The sequence below is a fragment of the Cebidichthys violaceus genome, unplaced genomic scaffold (assembly GCF_023349555.1).
Source record: "Cebidichthys violaceus isolate CVI_PGR_0920_01 unplaced genomic scaffold, fCebVio1.0.p SCAF_23, whole genome shotgun sequence".
Taxonomy (NCBI): domain Eukaryota; kingdom Metazoa; phylum Chordata; class Actinopteri; order Perciformes; family Stichaeidae; genus Cebidichthys; species Cebidichthys violaceus.
Window position 1 is genome coordinate 9,517,712 of NW_027176406.1, and position 14,252 is coordinate 9,531,963.

The window sequence follows — 14,252 nt, forward strand, 5'->3', positions numbered from 1 at the left end:
GCCTTGGCCGTCGGGGTACGGGTAGGGCGGCGGGGGGGCCGGAGACGGGATGGCCCCATAGCCGGGCTGAGGCTGCGGGCCGTACTCATAAGCCCCCGGGACGCTGGCGTATGCGGGAGGTCTGTCCTGAAGAAGAGGCTTGTTGTCCACCATCTCAAACCGACGTGATGCGTCCTCAAGTTGTCTCGCTGTCTAGCCCCCTTAACTTTTTTTTAATTCTTCAGCGACGCGAAACCGAACCCCCGGTTACTTGGCTTTGGTTGTCCGAAAAGCCGTGTGACGTTGGTATGACACGCAGTGGCGACAAAAACAAAAGGAAAACACGCTGCGCAAAAATAATGAAACTTCGTCCCTCTCCATGCGCCAACTTTGTCCTATTTGGCGCAACAACCCTAAATATTTTAGCAAATGTCCCCTTCAAAGAGAAGTAACGGTCTTGCTCTCTCCGGTAATAGTTAACTTAACTCCATCGCCCTTCTTGTAGTTCGTCCTTTGGCACCAAAACAACAGTAATATGTCATCACAGCGTCTTCTAACTCGGCTGGAACTCAGCGAGGCTTTTCCTTTCTGTCTGGATTGTCACAAGAGAAGAATCATGTGATGAGCTGCGCCTCTGCGCACCGAAGAGCTTCTTAAAGCGACAGTGCACGAAAATAAAAGGCTCAGTGCTGCATGCAGTGAACCGCAGAGCACCGTGACCTCCCAGAGCCGACCGGTGGGTTTAATGGTTCACACAATGAAGTCAGCGGAGTGCAATTTGTTACAGATTGAGTGCTCCCCATGTGTGGAGGGGAAACGTGTTCACGCTGTGACTTACATAGCTGCAGCCTCATTAGGAGTGGGTTACCCTTAATGTTGCATAATATTGGATTCACATCATCAGATTTAGTCAGTCATATATATATATATATAGATATGAGGTGATGGCTGATGACTGTTGCCTCTGTCCAAGGTTCTGAACCTGGGACCCCCCCAAGGATGAGGGAGCTGTCCGGGGTACTCGTTGTTTAGATGTTTATTTATTTGCACAATTTTAAAAAAGTGAAATAAAAAAACACAACATAGATAAATAATACCACAGTGCAGGATGAGGCAGAAAGCCAACTGGGCTTATTTAAAGCCTCCACATATATGATATTAAAATTTCACAATGTTCACCCCGTAAGATGCAGTTTTTGTATCAACATGTATACTGCATATTACTGCTGTTGCTGTGCCTAATTTATTTTAACTCTTTTATATACTGTTGTGGTAGCAATGCATCGTTTTCTATAAGAGCATCACATGTTTATCGCTGTCCTGTGAGACACTTAAAGGAACACTTCATCGTTTAGTTTATATATAATATAATGTCACATCACCAAATTTGGAGATACTTAATTACTTAACCGGACAGGAATGGTCTGAAACATTGTGATCTGAAAAGTAACTAGCTGTCAGACAAATGTAGTGAAGTAAAACATATCTGAGATGTAGTGGAGTAAAACTATGAGGTTTTATAAAATGTGAATACTTAAGTACAAGTTCCTACAAATCTAATGAAGTGGGCCTACAGTACTTGAGTAGATGTATTTAGTTACACTCTACCAAACAGTGTTAATTAGTTTGTATTTTCCTTTCAACCAGGTTGAGCCGTTGGTTTGTGATGAAATATTCCAAACTGTAGCCAAACATGTAAAACCAACCTCGCGCTTCAATAATTCATTTGACGCTGAATAAATTATTGAAATATCCGCGTCAATCAGCGGGTGTCGGAAAAAAAAAAGAGAAAAAAAGAAAAGAATACCAGGAGCTCATCTTGTTCCACCAATAGGAGGAGGAGATCCCACACTCCCTGCAGAGCCTCAACCAATCAGAGCGACACTTCCTCCATTTCCTGTTGTGGTCTCGGCAGTTAGTCGGAGCATTCCTCTGGTCCCGGAATGTAAATTAAATACCGCAGCCGGAATATGCATGAATGACTTTACTCCTCGTCTCCAAAAGGTGTTGCTCGTGACAGAGCCTCGTCTGTAAGTGATGGCGGCGTGTTTTGAAAGTCTCTGTGGGGGGTTTTGTTACTGCAGCCTGAGACCTGGAGATGTAAACAGCTTAGAGCCGACTTTGCGGCATTCGACTCCATATCAGCTGTCTGTGTTTTCACGCTGCATTGCATGCTTTAACTTCCTCTGCTGGGAACTAACTTGCGGTTCTTTAAAAATGTGTCCATAGCACGGAGCCTCGGAGATGGCAGGTATCGGCTGTTGCACCTGATGTCACGTCGCGTGTGTTGATATTCCCTTGACAACCGCGGATCGGACACCTATATCCAGGTGACGTTAGGGTGCTGTGTGTGTGTGTGTGTGTGTGTGTGTGTGTGTGTGTGTGTGTGTGTGTGTGTGTGTGTGTGTATAAAGATACATTGCAGGCTTTAAGGTAGGTTAAGTTCATTATAGGGAATTGCAGTCTAATGAAAAATAAAACTATGTCCTGTGATAGGCTACGTTTACTCTTTTTACAGCCACTGGTTCCGTTTTTTTTTAATTAGAGAATAAAGTTCAAGCGGCTGGTTGAGATCACATGACCTAATATTACATTTCATGTAAATAAACCGTATAAAGGCCTGTTTGATTGTATAGTGGCAGTCGAGGCATCATAGTGACTGTCAATACTGTAGAGAGGATTAGTATCAGTCGAGTGTCAAGTTAGACGGCCGGAATAAACGCCACACTTCCGGTCAGAAATTTCAAGTTAAAAGCCCATTGCCACGCTTTAGTGGTTACTAAAAAACAAATAATCTAAAATGAATCTCACAATTTTGAGAAAAGGTAAGAATTAAAACAAATAGAAGATTTTGTGATCAAAGTTAAAACGTTAGAGTAAAGTCAGAATTCAAGACTGAAGTCCAAACTTTGAGAGTAAAGTTAGAATAAACACAATAACCACATAATTCTGATGTTATGACACATCTCATTACATATGCATTTTTCTTATGCACACTACTAGACTGGGTAAATAACAGTCCTTATTCAAGAATAAATCTAAATGTAAATGTAGCCTTTACTCAAGGTTGTGTCTCCTCAGGATATCAATAACGCTCAAGTGCACAGCGTCATAAAATATATATATATACCAGACAGCTTTGGAAGGTGAGTGCTGTCTTGCTGTCTCCGTTCAGGGGCCACCATGCCCATCACGCTGCTGTGGGCCGTGGATGTGTATGGCAGGGTTTACAGCCTTTCAACAGCTGGCCAGCGCTGGGAGCGTGCGGATGACATGCTGCTGGAGCTGAAGCGTGTCACTGCGGGGAAGGGCCGCTGCTGGGGCATCGGCTGCGACCACCACGTTTACCTCAACATGATGCCCAGCGAGACCTCCATCCGCTACCGGGAGGAGACTTATGAAAACCAGGTACGTTGATACACTTACAAAGCAGACGCTGTATGCGGTTAATGCTCAAGCGCTGTTGCTCTGTACGTGTTTTTCAGAGGTGGAACCCGGTGGACAGCTTCACTGACACGCTGCTGCCCACCGACCGCTGGCCGTGGAGCGACGTGACCGGGATGAATCCTCAACCGCTCCACAGCTTTGAGCTGCCCTCCCGCAGCTGGGAGTGGGAGGGAGACTGGTATGTGGATCAGAGCTGTGGAGAACCCAACCAGACTGGGGTAAGAAACAACACACACAGTCCTTCTAATGTATGTCTCTGCATCTTTCGTGCTTTCTGTCTTTCTAATTGTGATGCATGTGATATAAAGTGTGTTAGCACACTTGAGGTCCACCTCTAGTGAGGCTCTGTCTGCGTGTCTCTTCAGGGCTGGGAGTATGCGGTCGACTTCCCCGCTAACTTCTCCCCGGACAAGAAGTGGAACTCTTGTGTCCGTCGCAGGCGGTGGATCCGCTACAGGAGATACACGGCACAAGGCACCTGGGCAAAGGTGTGGACACTCTCTGGTTATTAGAAATGTCAGTGTGGAAAAGTTGAGCGCAGGTTTCCGACTGAAGACTCAAGTAAAGCCACTGTCTTTCTGCAGATCCCCCTGGACAATCCCAGGAAGCCGCCGCTGCCGCTCTGTGACATAAGCTGCGGTGGTTGGGAGATGAGTGACCAGTCTGGAAGGTATCCCTACCTCTGGGGCGTGTCCCAACAAGGAGAGGTCAGTCTGCTGGACCAACAGTCTTGTGACATATGTGCATGTAGAGTACACCTAGCTAAAGGGAAGGATTACATGCTCCCCTCATTATGGTTTTGAGAATTTGCAACCCTGGGATTTATTAGCAAACACTTATTTTATGATTGTAAAAGTTCCTGAAAAGTTGATGCAGCAACGAATATGCCCTGCTGTTCCCAGTAGTGGGTATTTCTCCCCTAGACAACCTCTACACTGCTGTTGAACACTCAATTCATACAAACTAACATGAGATAAAGCTCATTTTAGCGCAGTTCATTTATAATTTCTGGCCACAAGAGGGCAGCATGACTTCATACAATTCACATAGTCAAACTTAAATGTGCTCTGGAGACAATTAATTAAATCCTGTATACATATAGTATAAAAGTATGCATCGGATATGGTTTGATGCTCTATTATTGATCTATACAGACACATCCTTGTGGATCGTGCTGTACCATGCACCACCCAGTCTATCTTTACCCTGCAGGTGTGGTTCAGGGAGGGTATCCACCCTCGGGTCCCAGAGGGCTCCGGATGGGAGGAAGTAGAAGTGCCCAAGGAGGTGGCTCAGTTATCGGCTGGCCCCGGGGACCTCCTGTGGGCATTACTGTGGGATGGGAACCTGCTGGTCCGTACTGGCCTCAGCCTGGACAGCCCGACTGGTCGGTATTCACCGTAATTCACATTTACATGCACCTACCAACATTATTTTCCATTATGTTTCATCTTTTCTTTAACAATCGTTCTGGTGCGATGAATTTGAGATTGTGGGAATTGTCTCAGGATATGCCTTTTGATTCTCTTCATCTAGATTGCTTTTTGACTTTATGATACAATTTCTCTGGATAAGAGAGTTTTCTTAGTTACAGCATCATAGTGTATGAGGTACCTTTTTAATATATACTGTACCAAAGAAAGTAGTTTGGAAAATGGATGCAAAACATTTAAGAAAAGGTGGAAATTGACTGTAATCCAAGGTCTCACCAGATAGACCACCTGTTGTCATGTGGGAACAGAGACAGCTTGCTAAGATGAGCTCTTGCCTTCATGCTGTGTCAGTAAACATGCGGCATTGTTCTTCCATCAGGCACATCGTGGGTAGAGCTGGAATCACCAGGAAAGGAGATTGAAGCGCTTCATGTGACTGTTGGAGTTAGTGTGGTCTGGGTGGTCACTAAAGACTACAAGGTGAATCTATACGCCTCACACTCCGGCTAGCTGTCTGTTCATTGTGATGGTAACATATCTGTTTGTGTGCGTGTGGTTCCAGGTGTGGTTCAGGCGTGGCGTGAACTCCCACAACCCCTGTGGCTCCGGCTGGATCAGCATCGGAGGGGAGATGATGGTGGTGGATGTAGGACTCAATGAACAGGTGAAAAGACAATTTCATCATCACACCTTTTTGGATGAGAGCCTTATCACAATGCATTGAATTTCCTCTTTAAGGTGTAATTTAAGAAGCAAAGTCAACTTAATGTAATTGTGTTGATACAACAAATATGTAGGTTCAACAATGTAGGATGTTTTTTAAAAGGAATAAATAGTTTTTGAAACTATAACATTTAAATGTGACTCCAAAAACAACACTAACCTACTGGAATTTTTTGAAAATGAAATGTCATTATCAATAATTAAATTGAACGTGATCATTCCAGCCTTTTGGATTCCTAACAACCTTACTGTAGCATGTTTCCTCTGCACTCGAGCTGCTTCCCCTCTGACCGATTCACTTTACCTTCGGCTTTTGGATCTGGTTTCAGGACGAGCCAGATCAGGGTTGGGGTCAGGGGCAGAGAGGCTTTCTCTCCGTATCTCACTGCAGAGGACTTTGCTAGCACTGCAAACTCACACCTCACACCTCCTCCCCTTCTGTCTCTCACCCTTGCCCCCCCAGCCCTTCTACCTCCGGCCTCGAGTCCTGCCCCGCGGTTGCCCTGTAACACGAGTCCAGCCAGCCGTCCCAGCCAATGTCCCAGCAGTAGCACCTCAGGCCCAGCCATATATATATCCCCAGAATATATTCCTACTGGCCTGACATATGGGAGACTCCCTAATTAGAAGCTGGCCAAGCCGTCATCATCATATCCCATATTTCATATTTCAGGGTTGGATATGGATAATTATGGATATAGCTTGTGTGAGGTGGCAGGTGCCAGTGTTACAGTTTAAGGCCTTATAAAGTAACAGTTGCCTGTGACCTACTGGTGCCACTGATACACCTTTGAAGAGTAAAGACAAGTGTTATTCTATTTTATTTGACAGGATTCTGCCATATTTATACTATTAGCTTTTGTTGTTACTGAATTTCTCTCCTCAGTAAAAAACACGTCACAACAGGTGTGTGCGCCTGTGATTGCTGTGTTTCACCTTTGTTGTTCTACATTGTTTTCTTCTCTCTTTTTTCTGTCAGGTGTGGGCGGTAGGTGAGGACCGAGGCCTGTATTTCAGAATGGGTGTGACGCTGTCTGAACCAAGCGGGAGCGGCTGGATTCCTGTTTCTGCCCAATGGGGGAATAGTAAAGAGGTTATCCCAACCAGGTCTGTATGAATACAGGATCAAGTTTAATCGCTCTGAATCTTGTAATGAAACTGATCTGATTATATCCCTTATCTTCTCCTGCTTTGTCCATATGCGTATGTTGATTAATAGGAAGGAGAGTGAGTTTGGTGACCAGCTGGCTGAGGCCTCAAAAAGCTCCCTTCTGAGCTGCACTGACTCCGACTCAGAGTTAGGTCCTCCTGATCCACAAAACAGCACTGAGAAAGACTTCCCAGTCCTGGAGGCAGCAGCCCCCTCTGTTGTCCCTTTAGGGGGAGCTGACACACCTTCACCTCCCCTGAAAACAGAGGACCCTCCCTCGGCCTTACAACAGGATGCCCCCAAACCATTTATCCCTGCAAGCGACAGCTTCATCAACAGCCTGGTGTCGGACCGGGACAAAACCTCCACTCCCCAACTCCCCATCACAGAGGTACCGCTGGAAGAAGTCGAGGAGCCGTCCCCAGCGCCGATACTCCCGACCCCCGAGACTGCGGGACACGACGTCCCCTGGATGAATGTGGATTTGGAGGGAGCAGAAGCAGCCCGATGTGCACAGGCCACCGGGCCCTCGTCGGGCGCCCAGGGGACTCTGGAGACCTCTCAGGGTGTTGGAGTAGAGGACGCACCGGTGTGGACCTGGGTCTCTGGTGGAGGCTGCGATGTGGACGCATGTTCACAGATCAGCTGGCTTAGTCCCACAGGTACATGGACAGCCAGCATGCAGTGATGTTCAGTATTTATGTATATTTATCGACAATTAAATGAACACAATTCCCCCCCCCCCCAAAAAAAAAGTGTTGAATAAATAAAAGAGATCTACAGGTGAGATGATGGCTTATGAAAATTGCATGTCAATGGAGTGAGAGTACCCAAAATAACGCCTCATGGGAACTTATGTCACACATTTTGATAACATTAAGTTGAATGTCAGTTTATTTCTGTTTATCTGTGTCTGACTGTTGTACTCTGTGTTGTGCGTTTAGAGATATACTGTGCGTGTCATCTCTATGGCTGTCTGTCTGTCTGTCTGTCTAAACGTCCGACTTGTCTGTCAGGTCCTCTCACCAGCTCCCTGTCTCTGACTCCAGTCCAGTCAGCAGCGTGGAGCGAACAGCAGCAGCAGCAGCAGGAGAACAGAGAGGAGATCAGCAAGAAGCCGCTGGAGAGAAGCCACGTAAGACCGCTTATGTTTGACACTTCTCTTAAACTCCTTCGTTCCATGTTGGATTGATCACCTCTCCTCTACCGTGTGGTCACATCCTCCCGTTTCCTTCGCCAGTCGGTGTGGATGCGTAAAGGTGCGTTGCGCTGGTGGAGAGACTGGAAGCCTCAGCGCTGGGTGGATGTGGGTGTTGCTCTCGAGCAGTCAACCAAGTCTGACGGCGGGAAGGACAGCATTTTCTTTGTCTACTACACACAGTATGATGAGAAAAAGGTTGGTTACGGTCAGTCAAATTCTCACCTGTCTGCTCACAGTCGTTCACTCTCTTCATCCTCTTCTCTCTTTTTTTTTCCCACAGTACGTTCATGTGTTTATACATGAAGTGACAGCGCTGGTTCCAGTGTTCATGGACTGCCACTACGCCTTCGCTGTGTACACCACCCAAAGGACCAAACAGAGGTGGCCCCTGGTTCTGGCAGCACAAACTGAAAAGGACATGAATGACTGGGTAACAGTTTCACAGAAAAATACATCTTTTTAAGCACACAGAGGAAGACTTAAAGTGAAAATGTAGCTTAGCGCGTTGCATGTTAGGTAGAATGTTTCATCTTTTACTTTTAGTGGTGTTTTTACATTGACTAGCTGAAGCCCATTGCTGATCACATTCCCTGTTGTTTCTGGGTCTGTCCTATGGATTTAGTTGTGCCTGTTGTCTGACTGTTGCTGTGAGTGTCGAGGGATCACAGGACCCCCGTCCAGACAGGCCCTGTGGTCCACGACCTCAAAGGGAGACATCATGGTCCACGAGCCGTCCTTCTCTCTGGAAGCCCCTGCACACACACTGGCCTGTGACCTCATGTGAGACTGATACCAAAACGTAGACTCTGTCTGCTTGTTTCCATTCTCTCTCTTTCCAATAGATCTAGCTTCCCCATCAGCTTTTTTTGTGCTTACATTGTCTTAATTCTGCTACATGTCAGTTAACATGTCACTAACATGCTAACACACTGCTCTGCATGGTGAAGTCTCTTCCATACTGTGTGGGCAGCACCTTGTCTCTGTGTGCTAACAATAATGTGGCTAATGCTGGGTGCTTCCGCTGTATGGTGCTGCAGGTTCTGGCGGCAGGTCCCGGGTCACCTGCGCTGTGTAGAGTCTAACAGTCTGGGGCTGGTGTGGGGCGTCGGGTGGGACGGCACCGCCTGGGTCTACAGCGGGCGCTATGGGCAACAGCCCACCCCGGGTAAATTTACCCATGATTCCCACAAAAAAAATTCAGTAGTCATGGACACACGTAGACTTATTGATATTCATACACGGAACAAACATATCAAGACTTTTTGTTTTTGCTCCCATTTATCATGAGTTGAAATAGAAGATCTGAGACTTTTTATATGCAGACAAAAGGCTTATTTCTCTCAAATTTTGTGTACAGATTTGTTTGAATCCAGGTTAGCGAGTGCTTGATCCGTCCAGCAGACAGGTGTGGCACATCAAGATGCTGATTAAACAGCATCATTATTACACAGGTGTGCCTTGGGCTGGTCACATTAAAAGCCCTCCTGTTTTATCTTGAAATGTGTTCAGCTTCAAGGAAGAAACATTTTTTCACAGCAGTCATTTTGACGTTTCATAGCAGGGTAAACAGGTGTAACTAATCAAATGAATTATGGTCCCAATACTGTTTGATTAGTGTGTCACAGCCATTCCAGTGAGCAGACATTACCAGGGAACTGGCCCACGCGTTCATGAATGTTATTGATTACACCTGTGTTTACCCTGCAGCGATGTGGCTCGTTGGCTGCTGTGAGAAGGGCCTGTTGTGTGCAGGTCTGTGCAACATGGGGCCGTGCATTATCATGCTGCAGCATGAGGTGATGGCGGCAGATGAACAGCAGCTCTGTTTTGGCGTTCCTGCAGTCAGCATGCGAATGGCACGCTCCCTCAAAACTGACAGTCGTGGTATTGCGTTGTGTGATAAAAGTGCATTGTTTTAGAGTGGCACACCTGTGTAATAATGATGCTGTTTAATACTGCATTATTGTGGCAAAGGAGAAGTCTTCACTAACGCCGATTCAAATATATTTGTTAACATTTGAGAGAAATAAGGATTTTGTGTGCATAGAAAAATATTTTTATTTCAACTCTTGACAAATGAGAGCAAAAGTAAAAGTGTTCAGTGTATGTAGAAACCATTTTATGGGTCCTTTTTTTTATTAGTGGCCCAGTAAAATTGATCTGTGACAACTTTTAGTAACTGCTTAAATATGTGTCAAGTAAACAAGGAAAATATTTGCTGGTAAAACTTCTCAAGCTTACCGTCACTTGAAAGACGAGCCATGTTATTTTATATTTATATGCTAAATGCTTGTTCCATAATCTATAATTAATACAAAAATCTCTAATGAAGATATTCATCAGCTGCAGAGCTGTTTACTTTAAATGTCAAATCTATGTCACTTACGTAATGAATTATTCACTTGCTAACACATAATAAATAATCAATCTTCTTGCTTACAGCTTGTAGTTTTGTGTGCAATTGCTTAAGCATCTGTTGCAGCTGTAGAGACATGTTTGCACTCACATCTGTAACTAATTCATAGCTGGCATTACATTTTTTGTGCGCGCTTGTGTTCACGGCAGGAGATGCAGTTCAGATGCACCAGCAGACTGATGTGAGGAGTGTCCATGTGTATGAGAATCAAAGGTGGAACCCTGTGACGGGATATACAGACAAGTAGGAACATTTCATCTATTACAAATGTCTTCACATCAATCTGTGTAGCTGTTGACAGGACTGTCTTTGACTACTCTGAAAATAAACTTTTTTGGGGGGGGGTTTTGCTCCAGAGGACTTCCTACTGACCGGCCTATGTGGAGCGATGAGAGCGGACTGAAGGAGTGCACCAAAGGAAACACACACCCGCCCTCCCCTCAGTGGTCCTGGGTAGGTGCAATCGAAGAAATTCCTGCAGCAAACACATTTGATTTCTTGTTTCATCACCGGCTAATTCTTCCCCACCCAACTTGTGTTTCAGGTGTCAGAGTGGGCTGTGGACTACGGTGTCCCTGGAGGGGCAGACAAAGAAGGCTGGCAGTACGCCGCAGACTTCCCCACGTACGTTATTATTATTTCTCAGGATGTGAAAGAAAGATCAGCGCTGTAAGAATGTTCCATTTGTCTGACTGATCTCCCTCCTACAGGACGTTTCATGGCCACAAAACCATGAAAGACTTTGTCAGGCGCAGAAGATGGACCAGGTAATCGAACACGCACTCGCTGACATTTCTGTGGTTTGTAACTCACAGTTCCTTTGGCATTAAAATAACCCTATATTCTGCGTATAGGAAGTGTAAGATCACATTGAGAGGTCCGTGGCAGCAGGTCCCACCCATCCGTCTGACGGACATCTGTCTGATGCCATGCCTGGCCCAGAGCAGGATGGAGCAGGTCCCCGTCTGGGCTCTCAGCGACAAGGGAGACGTCCTGTGTCGTCTGGGTGTCAGCCCCCAAAATCCTCCGGTGAGATTTGCTGAAAAACAAATTCTGACTCTAAACATTTATTTACTTTTAGATCTTAAGAGAGATTTACAGTGAGTGCAGCAGGACATATTTCTAGATTTACTGACTACATTCCTAGATCTTAGATTCTTATGTCATTTTAACAATAACGTTGTAATTCCTTCAAAGTGTTTGCATTCATCTGTTCCCTGCAAACGTCTTCTCTCTAACTCCAGTCCGTCTGATCCCACAGGGCAGCTCCTGGCTGCACGTGGGCACAGACCAGCCCTTTAAGTCCATCTCTATCGGCGGAGCAAACCAGGTGTGGGCCATCGCGAAGGACGGAGCGGTGTTCTACAGAGGGTCCGTCTCCCCACAAAACCCCGCAGGTCTGTCGAAGATGTGAAACCGTTCTAACGCATTACACCTGCGTTACAACATATCAACATATCATTTCCATCCTGTTTGCAGCATTATTATTATTATTATTGTTTGAGTACAAGGCAGTAAACTTTGCAGCGCTCTCGTCCCCCTACAGGAGAATGCTGGTACCACATCCCGTCTCCCCCCAGGCAGACTCTCAGACAGCTGTCTGTTGGGAGGACCTCTGTCTTTGCTGTGGATGAAAATAGTGAGTAGCACTAAACCTCAATTTTTTTTGGACTTCATTAGAAAATCCAGTTAACCCTTTTTTTTTTTTTTTTTAAATCTTCACACAGGTAACTTGTGGATCAGACAGGGCCTCACCCCCAGCTACCCTCAGGGCTCAGCCTGGGAGCTCATCTCTAACAACGTCACCAAGGTTTCTGTGGGACCGCTAGACCAGGTCCGGCGCTGGTTTACTTTTATCAGCAGTTGGCAGGATAAATAGTGGGGTCAGAGTGTAATCTATATATGTTGATAAGCTAGTGTTTGGCTCAGTGCTGTTGTTCTCTCCAGGTGTGGATCATAGCAGAAGGAGTTCCATGCTTCCCGGCTGAGACTCCTGGAGCTGTCTGCCACAGGCTGGGGGTGGGACCCATGCAGCCCAAGGGCCAGTCCTGGGACTACGGTATAGGGGTGAGTCCGCGATCATGAAGTAAACCCACTCTGATTCACATATAAATAATAAGAAGAAAGACATACTTTTGACCTTCATGCTAACTTTTATTTTCAGCACTCAAGGAATTGAAAAAAAGCGATTTACTTTTACTTATTGTCAACAAATCCGATGAAAAGACCAAAACAACAATGTTAATGTCTTTCAATACTTTAGAAACAGCTCATACATACGTAGCTTAATTAGAAAATAAAGCTCAGTAACTTCTTAAAACAGCTGGGCACTATAGTTTTTAACAGCAACAGGAGATTTTACGGTATTTGTTTAGGACTATTCTCAGCGCGGGACTACTACACATCTGATACAGACATGAAATAGTCCAAATATAAGGTTTCTGGCTAACCGAAGATTGCAGAGGCTCACAGAGTGACCAACACCAAGCTACACATTGTACCCTTTTTATTTGTGGTGCTTTGAGTCTGAGAAACACAGTTGAGCAGGACAGGATCAGGGTCTGAAACATGTTTCCACTGTGTTATGGCCTTGTCAGTGCCCTCTAGTGCACAAGTTCAGTAACGTGCAGCTAAGTCATTTATTTATTTTATTGTGTGTTTTGACTCCCAGGGAGGATGGGAGCACATCAGTGTGAGGGGGAACTCAGCAGAGGCTCCTCGCGCCCCCCATCCTCCTCCTGTCGGAGCCCCACGCAGCCCGCTGCCCCCGCGGCCCCCCACACAGGTGAACGGGAACGCTGTGGGCGTGTAGCGCCATCCCTCCTCCTCCTCTCCTTCCGCCCTGTTTGTGCCTGGATCCACATTATTCTCCTCAGACCATTCCCACAGGCCCTTATTATCCCTTCATGTAAAGGGAATGCACAATCACGCCACTGATCGATGGATGAATGTTACTTCCTGGCAGAAGTCATGTCAGTAATGCAGTGGTGACCAAACAGAGAGAGGGAGCACAAAGAGCATTTAATGGATCTTGATGTGTTGTGGGATAAAAATGTGAAAGTGAGTGCATGTGTTTGATCTAACTAGGCTTTGGCTATTGGGTGTTTTGGGATCTAGCAATAGCTTTTATCCATCTATACAGTATCCTGTGAAAACCTAAGAGGGTGGGACTCTTTGATAAAGGGCTACGGCTTGGCTGCTGCACTAACTCGTCTTCAAACACACAATCCCACAGGAGCCTACATCGTCTCGGTTACTAGAATCTTGTTTTGTTTTTGTTTGTTTTTGCCCGTTATACTTTTGCATGTGCTTTCAATTATTTATTTTTTATTTATTATGCTTTTGTTGAATTTTGTTTCTCCATATGTTTTGGCCTATTATATGTTTGCAATGGAGTGTTTTTCGACCCATATTGCTACAACAAAACCTTCCAAATATTGAAGGCTTTTTCAAAAAAAAAATCATCATTCTTCACAATGCGTTCTTAATTTGCGAGCAACCGCAGAGTAACCTGGAAAGTTCAGTCTACAGTGAAAGATGTCACCGCTCTCTATCCTCCTGCAATAAGGAAAGCTCTTCCTGTCAGTATTCTATCCATCTACATAACTGCGACTGTTGTAGTTTCTCAGCAGCTCTGAACGTCACCTTCCAAGGGCATTGAAATGTGAAATAAAAGTCTAAAAATATGGATTTATGTTTGGACGTCATTTTAGTCGGTCTGGAAAACAAGTTGAATGCAGTTTGTTGACGACAGTAAGTCACCTGACTTGGCTGAAGGCTGAAAGGACGCCATCCAGAATTCATCCAGGGACGTAGGAGTTCTATTGTTTGGGTCTTAATCACCTCGCTTCTGGCACCGTTTGTGCATGAAACAAGATTTTTTGCTGCTGTTATCCTGTCTGT

At 45.5% G+C, this 14,252-nt stretch overlaps 2 protein-coding genes across 4 annotated transcripts in view; one reads left to right on the top strand and one right to left on the bottom strand.

The window, feature by feature from the left end:
* bri3 (brain protein I3) overlaps window positions 1-592 on the bottom strand; it is a 5,400-nt gene extending 4,808 nt beyond the window's left edge. The window contains exon 1 of the mRNA XM_068718701.1: window positions 3-592. Coding sequence (XP_068574802.1) covers window positions 3-153 — 151 coding nt within the window. The 5' untranslated portion in view covers window positions 154-592. The remainder of the gene's footprint in view (window positions 1-2) is intronic.
* A 1,254-nt stretch (window positions 593-1,846) lies between these two features.
* On the top strand, window positions 1,847-14,039 carry tecpr1b (tectonin beta-propeller repeat containing 1b). 3 transcript variants are annotated; one of them, XM_068718978.1, is made up of 26 exons: window positions 1,847-2,009; window positions 2,209-2,309; window positions 3,155-3,387; window positions 3,465-3,644; window positions 3,792-3,914; window positions 4,011-4,133; window positions 4,639-4,813; window positions 5,239-5,339; window positions 5,422-5,523; window positions 6,562-6,689; window positions 6,802-7,394; window positions 7,677-7,867; window positions 7,973-8,128; window positions 8,214-8,363; window positions 8,556-8,713; window positions 8,971-9,098; window positions 10,499-10,592; window positions 10,706-10,802; window positions 10,894-10,973; window positions 11,060-11,116; window positions 11,204-11,378; window positions 11,611-11,746; window positions 11,896-11,988; window positions 12,077-12,183; window positions 12,297-12,416; window positions 13,021-14,039. In XM_068718978.1, exons 3-26 carry the CDS (start codon window positions 3,163-3,165, stop codon window positions 13,159-13,161), a joined length of 3,633 nt encoding a protein of 1,210 aa, XP_068575079.1. In that variant the 5' UTR covers window positions 1,847-2,009; window positions 2,209-2,309; window positions 3,155-3,162; the 3' UTR covers window positions 13,162-14,039. The 3 variants fall into 3 exon arrangements, with proteins under 3 accessions (XP_068575079.1, XP_068575080.1, XP_068575081.1); XM_068718979.1 differs by having other exon boundaries at window positions 7,749-7,867; XM_068718980.1 differs by having other exon boundaries at window positions 7,782-7,867.
* Window positions 14,040-14,252: the final 213 nt, after the last annotated feature.

Coding starts and splice junctions, on each gene's coding strand:
- tecpr1b (XM_068718978.1), top strand. CDS start 3,163: ATGCCCATCACGCTGCTGTGGGCCGTGGATGTGTATGGCAGGGTTTAC. Junction 6,690..6,801: donor AAAGAGGTTATCCCAACCAG/GTCTGTATGAAT, acceptor GTTGATTAATAG/GAAGGAGAGTGAGTTTGGTG. Junction 7,868..7,972: donor AGCCGCTGGAGAGAAGCCAC/GTAAGACCGCTT, acceptor TTCCTTCGCCAG/TCGGTGTGGATGCGTAAAGG.